Source organism: Rhinatrema bivittatum, chromosome 2 (assembly GCF_901001135.1).
Source record: "Rhinatrema bivittatum chromosome 2, aRhiBiv1.1, whole genome shotgun sequence".
Classification (NCBI taxonomy): domain Eukaryota; kingdom Metazoa; phylum Chordata; class Amphibia; order Gymnophiona; family Rhinatrematidae; genus Rhinatrema; species Rhinatrema bivittatum.
The window spans coordinates 99,791,073-99,805,540 of NC_042616.1; the positions used below are offsets into that span (position 1 = coordinate 99,791,073).

Genomic DNA, 14,468 nt, shown 5'->3' on the forward strand with positions numbered 1-14,468 from the left:
GGAGGCTGTTTTCTCCATATGAAATAAAAAATCTTTTTCTGAAGGGTTCAAAGTATAGCTGGGGAGATCTAAATTAGTAGGGTCAAAAATAGATAAAGAAATCTAGGGAGAATATTCATTTTAATGATTGCTATGCGGCCTAACCAGGAGAAATTTTCTCTATCCCACTTCCTCAGATCTCCGTCAATGAATTTCAGTAGAGGGCCATAATTTTAAAGAAAAAAGATCATTAACATCCGCCCCCAACTGAACTCCTAAGTATTTTAATGCACCTTTAGCCCAACAAAATGGGAGTAGGGCATGTAATGTGTGGGTTAAAGGGTCACTTAAGTTTATATTCAAAATTTCTGATTTTTCAAGATTTACTTTAAACCCCGACACATTACTAAATTGTGTAAGTTCATCTATTACTGCTTCCAACGATGTCTGGGGTCTGTCAGAGTGAATAATATATCGTCTGTGAAAAGGGACAATTTGAAATGGCGTGAGCCCAGTGCGATTGCTTTGACTATCAGCATTGCGAATACGAGTGGTGAAGGGCTCTAGAAAAAGGGCGAATAGCAAAGGGAACAAAGGACAACCCTGTTGAGTGCCTTGTGCTATTGGAAAACTATTGCCATAACCGCCATTCACCTTTATTCGAACGCTGGGAGAGTCATATAGCTTCTGGATCCACTGCAAAAATTGGTCCCAAAGTGCATCTTTTGGAGCGTGCAGAAGAGGAAGGGCCAATGGACCATGTTGAACACCACCTTGGCGTCGACCGCAAGGAGAATGTTAGGTAAGTGCTCTTTGTGTACACACCAAAGTAGATCCATGATTCTACGAACGTTGTCGGTTGCTGACCGATGTAGAATGAAGCCCGCTTAATCGTGGTGTATAAGAGTGGGTAATAGTTTGTTTAGCCTTTCTGCCAACATTTTGGCACAAATTTTTAAATCCAGGTTAATCAAAGAGATTGGGTGGTAAGACCCACAGGAAGTAGTGTCCTTTCCAGGCTTACTAGAACTGTTATGCCTGCCGTGTTGGAGTGGGGTCCTAAGGTTCTCCCTTCCTTAAGAGAGTTAAACCATGCAGCAAGTGGGGCTACTAAAATGTGAGAAAATTGGATATAATATTTACTGGATAGCCCATCTGATCCTGGTGATTTTCCCCCCTTCAGGGGCTATATTTATAGTGTAGTCAAATAGGTGGATTCCTTATGGTGGATTGTAGAAATCACTTAGTCATATGCCCAACTATAGCAGGATGCTCTTCATTTTTGAAAAATGATGGCACAATAGATCTTAAAAAACATGCTCATTATGTGCAGACAAATGAATTCAGTAGTAATCTAAAGGGAAACCTCTTTAGAGCAGCCAACTTCCTGACTCCATTCACATTTGAAATACGAGAATGGAATCGCCCTGTCAGAGGTTGGATAAGGCTACTCAGTTGCAGCGTCAAGAACGGTTTTTGGGGTCTTCAAGTTTCTCTTGTAGGGTCGCGTTTTCCTGTTGAAGCACTAGCTGCTGAGTCAGTAAAGTTGATATGGAGACCGCGTGGCTCTTGACCCGCGGGTCAGGATCGTCTACTCTAGTTCCCATATTTGCTAGATTTTCTCTGATTTTGAAAACAGACGCCAGCAGGTCTGTTTTTGCGTTACTTGAGGTCTGCTCTGATTTCCAGGAACCACCCTCTGAGTTCATCTGTTTGGGAGATCTGGCAAGCTGGTTTCTGTGACTGTGGCTTGCGTATTCGCAGAGGGCAAAGCCTCACCTTGATTTTCTTCAGCGTGTAAATCTTTTGGGTGAGCGAATTCTAGCGGTTGTTTGCTTAATCCATAGTGTTTCAGATCGGCCGTTTTATGTTTGAACGTCATGCTGGTGATGTGAAGTGGCTTTGACTGGAAAAATGTAAATCTAGAGGTGGCTGCTTTCACAGGCAGGGCAGTATTTCAGGAACCTGGGGCGAGGAGCTCAATATTCAGGCGTCCATACGGGATGGCTGCGTTATAGCCCCCCCCCCCCCCCCCCCCCCCCGAGCAGCCACCATTTAGTGGAATAAGTTGATACTTATCCAGCTAAATAGTATTCAATATTTGCTTCCCTGAGTTTTTTGGTACAGTTTTCACACATTTTTTCTCAGATCGGGTTGTCCATCATGGGATCCTGTGGTCTCAACCCTCAGATTCCCTAGGTAAGGTTTTCCATTGGTTATCTAAATTTCCTTTTGCTGTCATTCCCTGTGGTGGTGGGGCCTTCTAAGACGTTGAGAACTTTGTCATGTAGGCCAGGTAGCCGTTCACTGGAAGAGTGTATGGATTTGAATGGAAGTGAATTTGTTCTTGGTGTTGGCAAGTTCTTTGGACCATTTATGCTGATAATCCCAAGGATCTGCTTTGGTACTTGTTCTCCTGTCCTTCATTGGGCTTCAGTACCTTATCATTGAAACTGTACCTTAGTACCATTGTGATTTCACACCTTCAGATAGAGGGAAAACTGAGCTCTCCTTCTTTTGTTATCAAAATTCAGAAAAGGTTTGTGGCATTCTAAGGGATGAATTTTCAATTCATTTACTTGTGTAAAATTAGCATATATGCATCTAAGTTGCTTTGACTTGCACATGCTATTTTATACACATCAAGAGGTCCATATTCAGCCGCTGTGCTAATTAGCCAGTTATACAAAACAGACTAACTAGTAGGGTATATTCAGTGGTGCAGTTGCACTGTTAAATATACCTGACTATCTTAAAGATACCTGGTTATATATAACTAGCTAACTTTAGGACAGCCCTATGACCCAACCAGACTTAGCCACAGAAGGTAACTGGATAACTCTGAATATCTGAGTTAGCCGGTTAACTTATGTGGCTAACTCTGCTCCCCCCTAGAATGCTTCCTGCCCAGAATGCCCCTGTCTTATCTGGCTAAATGGCTTTTGAATATGGACGTCCAAAAGCATGAACATGTTTTCGGTCTTGCATGTGCATTTTATATGCAAAAAAGTAGTCTGGGGGGGATTCCAAGGGAGGGCCAAAAGGTATGCAGACAAGTTGATATTTTATGAGAGACTTACATGTGCATATTTGGCAATTTGCATAATTTTATACCTGTTAATTATCTTGCACAATTGATATCGACTTGTCTGTTTACTGTTGTTGGGTGGGAGGTCTGTGTGAACTGGGAGGAGTTCAAGATTAAATATTAGAGTCTCAATAACCTGTAAAAGGACTGGGTGAACTGATGGAAGTTTTGGCAAACTGGCGATTTCAATTATGTACACGTTTTAAAATATACTGAACTCCGCGTGTAAAATATACAAAAATATGTTTTTAAAATAGGTAATAAAAGTACATGCTTTCAATGTATTGCAGATATTCACATGTAAGGAAACATACGTGCGTATGTTAGGGTGTAGACGTGTATTTTATAATCTGCATGTATCTGAAATGCACAAGTTATTAAATATTGTAATAGATCTCTGTGTGGCCATACACACCCGTATATGGGGCCACGTGGAGTTCTTTGAAAATTATGCTCATAGCCCCCAGTTTCAGAACCTCAATTTGGAGAACGTTTTAGTCAGTGGATTCAGAAACTTAACGAGGCTCCGAAGGCATGCCTAAAGATTAACGGAGGATATTCTCAACCGTTTTCTGTGGGCAGGGGCACACACCAGGGATGTCCTCTCTCTCCATTATTTTTTGCTATCTTCCTGGAACCTTTCACGCACCACATTTGGGACAACTCTAACATTCAAGGGGTTGGGGTGGGACCTTTCTCATCCTTATTCTTATTCGCAGATGATATCCTATTCGCCATAACCAATCCTTCCCAATCTTTAGTGGTACTCACCGAAGAAATATTGGCCTTTAGCAGGGTTTCTGGCTTTAAAATAAATTGGGAGAAGTCTGAATTATTAAATGTATCAGTACCTCTGCTAATGGTTGATCAACTCAAGAAGTCTCATTCCTTTAAACAGGCTAAAGAGAAAATAAAATATTTGGGGATTTACATTGGCCATAAGACTGATCTTTGTCAACTTAACTACCCTCCATTAATAGCGAAAATTTATAAAGATTTAGAGGAATGGGATCGCTACCACATTTCGTGGCTAGGGCGACTAGCCATTCTAAAGATGAATGTCATGCCTAGGATTTTATACCTACCCATTGTGGTTTCCACAAAACTAATTGACAAATGGCAGAGTAGATTCTTTAAATTTTTGTGGAAAGCTAGGAAACCAAGGGTTAAGAAAAAGACTTTATACCGTCTAAATCCCAGGGCAGGTTGGGAATGCTGAACCTCTTAGGATACCAAGGTGCACCGCATCTTAAAGCAGCTGTAGAGTGGAATAACACCCACATGCAGAAACCGTGGGTACAATTAGAGCAAGCGATTATGGGTGATTTCACAATATTGGTTCTTCTTTGGCAAAAACATTCCACCTGGAACCCAATTGTTTGTCTACCTGAGTCAGTACAGGCAACTCTAGAAGTATTTTATTTATTTATTTATTTAGATTTTTTTCTATACCGTGAAGCGGCGAAGCGACTTACCTTTTGCTTTTGGTTTTTTTCGCTTTTTTTTTGTGCTTCGCCGCTGTCAGTTCTCCTCTCCTCCCGGAGCAAGGCTGCTTTTCGCGCCCTGCTCCGGGAGGAGGGGAGAAGTGACAGCGGCGAAGCGACTTACTTTTTGCTTTTGGTTTTTTTCGCTTTTTTTTTGCTTCGGGAGGAGGGAGAGGACTGGGGCTGCCCCGGAGACCGGCACCCATGATCGCGGCCGGGGCAGGTGAGCGGGGGCTGGGGGAAAGCTTGCCACCTACCCTTACCCCTGCCTCTACCGCAGGGGTCAGGGTAGGCGGTAAGTTAGCAGGTTAAACGCGCGACAAAACGGCAGGGAAAGATAGCGATAGTCGGGGCGCGGGTTACGGGATGCTAGGGAATAGCTATTTCGCTCGTTTGCATGCAATATCCATGCCGCGTGCGGAAGGGGTTGGCCGGGGATTTTAGGACGCGGTAGGAGTAGGTTAAAGTGGATTCGGGATCGCAGGAAGGGATAACGCGGCCAGAAAGTGAGTAAAAAGCGGCTTAGGAGCAGGGTAAACGCGGCCGCACTTTACAGGATAGACCTGAGTATTAGGTAGTGAAATCTCACTTACACCATCCCAAGCACTGCTAAATAAAGACAATCCAAACTTATCAAGCTTTCAAAATGCTTTTATTAAATATGCTGTGATTGCATCGAGAGAGGCTCTTGCTCGCATGTGGAAGGACCCTCTGACCCCCTACCATACAGGACGTACAACAACGGATGGTTACCATGCATACATTAAGGGAAATCACGACTTATAAACATAAGACAATTTCTAAGTTTCACAAAGTATGGCAAAATTTTGAACAATGGAAATTGACCTCTAAAATATAATACAGCCTGTTTTTATTATTCTTATTATTCTTCATGTGGTTCTTATTCTCAATTATCTGTTGTAATTCTATCTCGACTGCGATGTTTACTAGTTGCTCTGTAAACTGGAATAACAATGAGAATATCACATTACTTTTTATTTTATTTTTACTTTTTATTTATTATCTTTGATCTACCATCCCTGGGCAATGTAAGATTTTCATGTTGCAGTCAACATATTTAAAAGCCAAGTCAGGGATATCAAGTTAAAATACCTTGTTAATAACTTGTTAATTCACTGCTTCACACTGTGTGGGTACGGGAGGGGGGAGGGGGAGAGGCATGGAACAAAATGGTTTAACAATTTAATATTGGCACAATTATATGTTGGTCTTGTTGGGGCTTATGCAGATTGTACTTTGATATTGGATATTTGACTGGATGCCTATGTCATGTATGCTGTTACTTGTTGCTAATAAAAATTTTTACAAATTTAAAAAAAAAAAAAATGCCATACTGGGTCAGACCAAGGGTCCATCAAGCCCAGCATCCTGTTTCCAACAGTGACCAATCCAGGCCATAAGAACCTGGCAAGTATCCAAAAACTAAGTCTATTCCATGTTTCCGTTCCTAGTAATAGCAGTGGCTATTTTCTAAGTCAACTTAATAGCAGGTACAAGGAGACGGGAGAATAGAAATTATTCAGGAATAAGCAGATAAGCACCGACACACAGTACTTAGGGCAATACAGTAGAGTAGTCTATGAACCCCACATCACAACTAGCATATTGATAACACTATGTATGATAAATTTACCCGTAAAAGTACTTTCAGTACACTCGGTCATGACCTCTAAAAATTATTTTGTCTAATGATATATTGTAACCGAACCTTTGACGGCACCTGTTAGAATGTACTATAGTACACTTTTACCTACATTAAATATGTGCCTACATGTAAACCGTTGCGATGGTATATAACATAGCGACGGTATAGAAAAGATTTTAAATAAATAAATAATGGATTTCTCCTCCAAGAACTTATCCAATCCTTTTTTAAACCCAGCTATACTAACTGCACTAACCACATCCTCTGTGTTATGAACCCTGCCCGCGGAGCTAATCCCCACGAGCAGGCTCCACTCACCTTGCTGCCTTCTTCACCTGACACGGCACGGACGCCGCCGAAGTCGGGCCTTCCTGCGTGGCCGGAGCTGTGGACTCTATTTCCTCCTGCGGCCCGGAGACCGCCCATCGGGTCGCTCTTCACCGCGGCCGGAACCGCAGACTTCTGACCTTCTCTATGCGGCACGGAGCCCCCGCCGACATCCGATCATCTTCGGCGGGGGGGGGGGGGGCTGGAGGCCGCAGCCCCGAGCTGGATTAGCGGCTGGAGCTGCCCCCGGGGCCTCCTGCAGCGGCTGGAGCCGCTGCCGCCATCAGGGCCTGCTTCCCAGGCCAGCCCTGCGTCGTCGACGTCGGTGTGGAACTGCTGTCCACGGTCCTGCACAGCTTCCTGCTTCCCTCTAGGCGCGCGGCCGCGCCTCTCTTCTATATTTAAAGGGCCCACGGCTGGATATGCCCTGGGCTTCACCTTTGTGACTATTTCCTGTTGCAGCCCTATAAAAGGGCTGGTCTTGCCATTGTTCTTTGCCTTGCATCGGAGTGACTTCAGTCTGGAGGCGCCTGCCTGCCAGAGCTCCATCAGGTCTTCTGTCTTCTTCGTGGAGATCCTCGTCTCGTCTGCTTCGTACCATGTCTTCGTGTCATGTCTTCATTGCCTGAGGTCCCCGTCCTGGTGTCTTATCTACTGGTGTATCGCTTCCTGGTGTTCCAGCCCTCCTTGGTGTTCGTTTTTGCTCCGGAGCCTTCTGTTCTGCCGGCCGTGGATCTCCGGGTGATGCAGCTTCGTCATGGGAGATGCTGGCAGTGGACTGGTGTCCTGTGCTCCTGAGCTGTCTTGTCCTGCCAGCCTTTGTGGTGCTTCGGATGACATCTGGCTCTGTTGTTGAAGTTCTGCTTCAGCTGAATTCTTACCTGCTCTCGTCCCGCTCTCCTCGTGGTCCATGACCAGCCTCCTTGGGCTGTTTAGGGCGCGCAGTGGGCCAGGGTGGTCTGCTACCAGCCCATTGGGTCCACCCTTGAAGGTGGGCTGAGTAGGGCACCCTGAGAGACAGTGCCATTGTCTACCTGCCCAACATCTCGTCTCGTCTTTACGTTGTCAAGTTCCTCGTATCGTCTCTGATGCCGTTGCATCAGCCCTGGTGTCATGTCTTCAACAGCCCTGGTGTCATGTCTCCACTTCAACCCTCGTATGTGATGCCGTCGCATCAACCTTGGTGTCATGTCTTCATGTCAAGGCCTCCGTCTGCTCTTATCCTCAGGCCGGCCTGCTGCTCCATGCCGATCCAAGCGGCAGGTCCGAAAGGGCTCGGAACGGTCAGAGGACCGTTCTCCTACCAACATCATCTTGTTGGCGCTGGGAGCAGAGGGTAAGACCGTATCTCTGCCATCCTGGGACAAGTCGCCAACCCTCGGTTTAGTCCTGGATCTGTCTGGGGTCGGGCTGAGGCCCAAGGGCACACGAAACACCCCTACTTAACACTCTGGCAACAAATTCCAGAGTTTAATTGTGCGTTGAGTAAAAAAGAACTTTCTCCGATTAGTTTTAAATGTGCCACATGCTAACGTCATGGAGTGCCCCCTAGTCTTTCTATTATCCGAAAGAGTAAATAACCGATTCACATCTACCCGTTCTAGACCTCTCATGATTTTAAACACCTCTATCATATCCCCCCTCAGCCGTCTCTTCTCCAAGCTGAAAAGTCCTAACCTCTTTAGTCTTTCCTCATAGGGGAGCTGTTCCATTCCCCTTATCATTTTGGTAGCCCTTCTCTGTACCTTCTCCATCGCAGTTATATCTTTTTTGAGATACGGCGACCAGAATTGTACACAGTATTCAAGGTGCGGTCTCACCATGGAGCGATACAGAGGCATTATGACATTTTCCATTTTATTCACCATTCCCTTTCTAATAATTCCCAACATTGTTTGCTTTTTTGACTGCCGCAGCACACTGAACCGACGATTTCAATGTGTTATCCACTATGACGCCTAGATCTCTTTCTTGGGTATTTATTTATTTATTTTTATTATTATTTATTTTATTATTATTTATTTATTTAAAATTTTTATATACCGACATTCATCCAGGATATCACATCGGTTCACAGTGTAACGCAAATATACGCCATGCATGGCGCTTTACATGGAACAGATAAAACATGTTAACAAGGGAATAAAGGGGTAAGAGAACGTGGGATAAATTGCATTAAATATTAAACAAGAATTGCAAATATATACATATGTACAATGTTGAGAGAACTGAGAGAAAAGGGATTTGGGAATATTAGGGGGGGAGGGGGGAGTGGAGAGCAGAGGGGGGAGAAGAGGGGAGAAGGGTTCCACCTAATGTGGAACCCAACATTGTGTAATTATAGCATGGGTTATTTTTCCCTATATGGATCACCTTGCACTTATCCACATTAAATTTCATCTGCCATTTTGATGCCCAATTTTCCAGTCTCACAAGGTCTTCCTGCAATTTATCCCAATCTGCTTGTGATTTAACTACTCTGAACAATTTTGTGTCATCTGCAAATTTGATTATCTCACTTGTCGTATTTCTTTCCAGATCATTTATAAATATATTGAAAAGTAAGGGTCCCAATTCAGATCCCTGAGGCACTCCACTGCCCACTCCCTTCCACTGAGAAAATTGTCCATTTAATCCTACTCTCTGTTTCCTGTCTTTTAGCCAGTTTGTAATCCATGAAAGGACATCGCCCCCTATCCCATGACTTTTTACTTTTCCTAGAAGCCTCTCATGAGGAAGTTTGTCAAACGCCTTCTGAAAATCCAAATATGCATCATCTACTGATTCACCTTTATCCTCATGTTTATTAATTCCTTCAAAAAAGTGAAGCAGATTTGTGAGGCAAGACTTGCCTTGGGTAAAGCCATTCTGACTTTGTTCCATTAAACCATGTCTTTCTATATGTTCTGTGATTTTGATGTTTAGAACACTTTCCACTATTTTTCCTGGCACTGAAGTCAGGCTAACAGGTCTGTAGTTTCCTGCATCGCCTCTGGAGCCCTTTTTAAATATTGGGATTACATTTGCTATCCTCCAGTCTTCAGTAGTGGCCCAACCTGTCTCAATAAGGGGGTAGGAGCCATGCAGCCATTCAGGGAAAGAGGTGGGAAATACCAACAATCACCTTTGACAATAGCACTGTGCTCTTTGGTGACGATCCGTGTTGGAGAGGGGCATCCATCCCTGCGTGGAAAGAGGCTTCCTCATGAGCATTCTTCCTAATTCCCATGCAGTGCTTCTGTGAAATATTTATGACCCAACTACTGCAGCCTGTTCCCGCCAACTGAGACTATGCAGGGCACAGAACACCTGTGTTCAATCGTGGCATTCGATTGGAACTTGAGGAATGGTCTTTTTATTTATAATAGTGGCAATATTGTGCCTTATACACTTACAATGTTTGGAAAAACAATTGTCATTGATGCACCTTGGGTTTGAAAATAATCTTATTTTATTTTACGTGGAAGCTTTTTTGGCAGAGCTCAAGTGCCTATTAGTGTCTTCTTTTTATCTGGCAGTTTTCTCTATCTCTTACTGTCTCCCCTCCCATCCCCTGACCTAGCTCTGTCCTTTTTATCACATGACCAAAAGTATGTGCATTTTGAAACAACGCTCATAGTTTTACCGTTACCGGGCAGGAGAGGGCAGTAATCCAAACTTGTTTTTATGGGTGTAAATATATTTACCTATATAAAAACTCTTGAATATTGTCCTCTACATTTCCTGGCACTCTAAATTAGTTCTGAAATTCCTTGTAAAAGTGTCATTGGTAAATTATACAGTTTTCTTTGTAAAGCACTTTGACATTCATATTTTGGAGAAGAATGTTTTATTTTGTGACATAACTTTGCATACATATGGGTTTAGATTATTGGTTTAATTATTTTTGACGGAGAAGGCTGTTTTGTTGTTTTTCCTTCCTTCATTATATAACCATGCTGATTCTTCTTGCAGTGACGGTTCAGAAGTGGTGCTGTTTCTAGATGGGATAAATTGAAAACATGTTTAGCTTTGAAGGAGATTTCAAAACCAGGCCCAAGGTGTCACTTGGAGGAGCAAGTAGGAAGGTAAGAAATATTGTTCTTTTGAAACAATTTATTTTCACTCTCATATTGGCCTTTACATATGGGGTAGACACTAGATAGCTTTCATATTTGAGTTTTAGACATCTCTCTGGTTTTCAAGCTGGACCAGCCATATCCAGATTTAACTTCACTCATAAACATCTTTTATGTATTTAATAGATATAAAATCTTTCTGGTTTGCTTATGCCTCGCATATTTTCTAGTTTGACTAAAATTTTGTAGTTGTGTTCTGTGTTTGAGATTACCGTTCCTGATCTGCTGTAGACAGCTGTATATTGTCAGTGAGTAATAGCAGCTGTACAAACTGCAGAAGTCTTATGAGTTATATTGCTGTGAATATGGAATATGATGGTGATTAGCAGACAAAATGAGCTCTTTGTGTTGCTGGCACTGTGGGATATGAGAGAGAAAGATTGTCTGCAGAATTGTCCAAGAGTCACCAATGAAGACCCAGTTCTATCAGGGTTTACTGGAGGAACAGAGTGGAAGTCCCATTACTGTTTCTTCTGGCCAGTACAGGAGTGTTAAGTTGGTCACTAAAACAGAGAGAAACTGCTGGAGGAGAACTTTTTTACTTCCTGGTTTGGTTTTGCATGCAAAATGGTAAACAGATATACTGATGGTCATTGAAGCAGCAATAACAGGGAACAGTTTGAGTCTTCTATACACCTGTCAAAAGCCATGTCAAGAAGACAGCCCCTGGTGCTTCATAAGACCAGAAACAGCAGTAGGACCCAGTCTTTGAAATGCACTTCTGAAGCACATTATGTTACTTGATGATTATCTACTCTTTAGAATCTTTACAACCCTAGTTCTTTCCCTAATTTCTATTGATGTTAGGCTTCTTTCTTTATAGTATTATAATAGAACTTTTTATATACTTTTATTTGAGCTGCGTCATATTTACTCAGATTCAAATTAATGTGTCTGCTGCCTTTTTTGTGATTTTGTAAGGTATGGATTTTATTTTTTTCATATTTTTCCTAATGTGTTTGGGCGTGTCTGTACAATTTTGTTTTCCCCATTGATAAGCAGGGCTGAATTATCAATGATATGGGAAGTGATGTCATCTGGTGGTACCAAATGGATCCTTCTCTCTAAGCTCAGACTTTTTTTCTCTACTGAACATGTGTGGAAATTCCAATGTGGGCATTACCTTGTGGGTCTCCTCAGTCTTTTTTTCATCCAAACACCAACATGGATGTGTGCTCTCTCTCTCTCTCTCTTCCCCCCCCCCCCCCCCCCCCCCCCCCCTCTCTCTCATGTGGAGCAAGCATAAAAAGTTGGGGATTGCATCAAAGACAAAGAAAGGCCATTCAGAGGAGCTGCCAATGTTGGAAAAACAGTCTTGGTACTGTTGGTGCACCCGATAGTTCATTCTCCGGCACGTTGACTCTCGACGCACGGTGCATCAGCACTGTCCTTGACATATCAAGCCCTGGAGCATGAACTGCATCAAGCCTCATATCATTGGTTATTAGACTAGGGGAACAGGCTGCTCCATCGATGCATTGAGCTGCAGTACTTCAAACACAGCTGTGTGCTGACCTGCCAAGAGTTAGGTTTGGTGCCTTCAGATGCAGACCAGTTTGCTTTCTGGTACCTCTCGCATCTAATTAGCATCCACTACAGATTCAGCAGAGCCTAGAAGATGTGCAAAATTCCATTCTATTAGCAGATAGCGTGTTCCACCACTTACGTCAAGTCAGAGGCACGGCAGTCCATCAACCAAGTGGTGAAGATGCTGAAGGATTTCTTTACTTAGCAATTGGGTAAGGATATCTTCCAACCTCTTCTATGCAGAATATCTGATTTACTACCTTGAGAAGGAGTCCCAGTATCTCCAATATATAGGGACAAGCCGTTAAGCCCGTCACAACGGGCTACATTACATTTTTGTTTTCGGTCCATTTTCGAACACAGCACCCTCCTACACTTTTTCTCCCTCATTCCCCCTTCCCCTCAGTCACTCACCCCCTTCCCACCCCTCAGTCTTACTCACTCTCTGTCTCCCACTGCCTCCTTCCCCTCACTCTCACCTCCCTCCCCTTCCCTCAGTCACTCCCACCTCTCTCCCCTTTCCTCAGTCACTCCCCACCCTCTCTCAATCCCATCCCCTCTCCCTCAGCCCTCCTCCACTCCCTGTTTCTCTGCTCCACAACTTCTTACCCTTCCACTTACTCACATCCCTGTCTCTCACCTCTCCCTCATTCTCCCTCTCCCCTCACTCTTCCCCACCCCCCTACCTCCCTCCCTCTCAGTCCCTCCCCCTCCCACTCAGTCCCTCCTTCCTCCTCACTCAGTCCCTCCCTCCCTCCCACTCAGTCCCTCCCTCTCACTCAGTCCGTCCCTCCCTCTCTCTCAGTCCCTCCCTCCCTCCCTCTCTCTCCTCCCTCCCTTGCTACTGGCTGCCGCTGCTGCTGCTCGTCGTCGTCGTTTGCTGCAGACGCCGCCCGCCGCTCGACGCCGCTGCCACCCGCCGCCGCCGCCATGTTTTTTTTTTTTCTGACGCTGGCTGAGACCGACGTCCTTGCCCGCACATGCGCAGTAGAGCTGTGCTCTACTGCGCATTTGCGGGCCGTCGGTCATGGCCCATTTATAAGGTAGATATTCCATCAGAACTCCTGTGAGATGGTTCTAGCCCACAACTCTCACTTGCAGTGGAGTCCAGCCAGTTAGAGGATATAAACTAGGAATATACTCATCCAAGGCAACTAAGGATCCTTCCTTGCTTTCCTTCTTTAACATTGGGGTCCTGGATTAGTATTCCTTCATCACTAGGCTCTGAGGAGAATTCAACGGGATTACCCTCCGCCCCCCCCCTCCCCCTTTCAGAGCCTCAAGAGCACTCATCTTTAGTGGAAGACTTCTCTTACTTGATTTCTGGACAAATTGTGGAAAACACTTTAAGTTAATGTATAAGGACAAAGCTCCTCATGCAAAGGTCTTTGGCCTCCCACAAAGAATTACAAACAAAAATGTGGGAAAACCATATTTCCTGTGCCCCATTTACAAGCAAACTAGATCTCTAAATATAGTGTACAGAAGTCCTTGGGGTTTGGAATATTACAGCTACCACATCAATTGTATTATAATCAGCTCTTAAAAGACCAAATAAAACATGAATATACTTGAATACTCCACCTGGGAAGCATCCCAGGCTACTGGCTATAGTTATGAAGTCAGAGATGCTGTCTTTATCGTCTTTCTGTAACAGTGTGTCACCTACAAATATGCACGTGTATATATATACCATCAGATTGGTTCTACAAACTCACCCCAAGTTCCTTCCAAAAGTGGTATCTGTGTTCCACATTAATTAAGCCATTATGCTAGCTACATTTTTTCCAAGGGCACATGCACACACAGGAGAACATGCTCTGCACTCTTTGGACTATAAAAAGGCCCTCATGTTTTACTTTTAGAAGACTCAACCTCACCGTTAAGCTTCTCAACTCTTCATATCCTTTGATTCCAACAGATTGGGAAGGGCAGCTGCCAAATGAACTCTAATTGGCTAGTGGGATGTATAGTTTGATGTTATGTGATAGCTACCTTACTGATTAGACTGTCAGGCTCCTCAAGTGAGAGCCATATCAACTTCAGTGGCTCATCTCAGGACTACTTGTATTGAGGACATTTGCAAAGCTACTGCTTTGTTGTCTGTTCACAACTTCATGTCTCACTACTGCCTAGACAGCATGTCTTGTGGAGACAGTAACTTGGGGACAAAAAGTTCTGTGCAGCCTGTTTACCTGGTAGACCACTCTCCACTTGGTGGAATCTGGGTTGTCTTTATATATTGCAATGCAGTGCAGGCTTCAGCTTGGGTCTCGCAT

The 14,468-nt window shown here is 43.9% G+C and overlaps 1 protein-coding gene across 3 annotated transcripts in view; it reads left to right on the top strand.

The window, feature by feature from the left end:
- UBE3C (ubiquitin protein ligase E3C) overlaps window positions 1-14,468 on the top strand; it is a 496,047-nt gene that overhangs the window by 14,533 nt on the left and 467,046 nt on the right. For all 3 annotated transcript variants that reach the window (XM_029588499.1, XM_029588501.1, XM_029588500.1), the window contains one exon: window positions 10,499-10,611. In XM_029588499.1, the coding sequence (XP_029444359.1) occupies window positions 10,546-10,611 (66 nt within the window). In that variant the 5' untranslated portion in view covers window positions 10,499-10,545. The remainder of the gene's footprint in view (window positions 1-10,498; window positions 10,612-14,468) is intronic.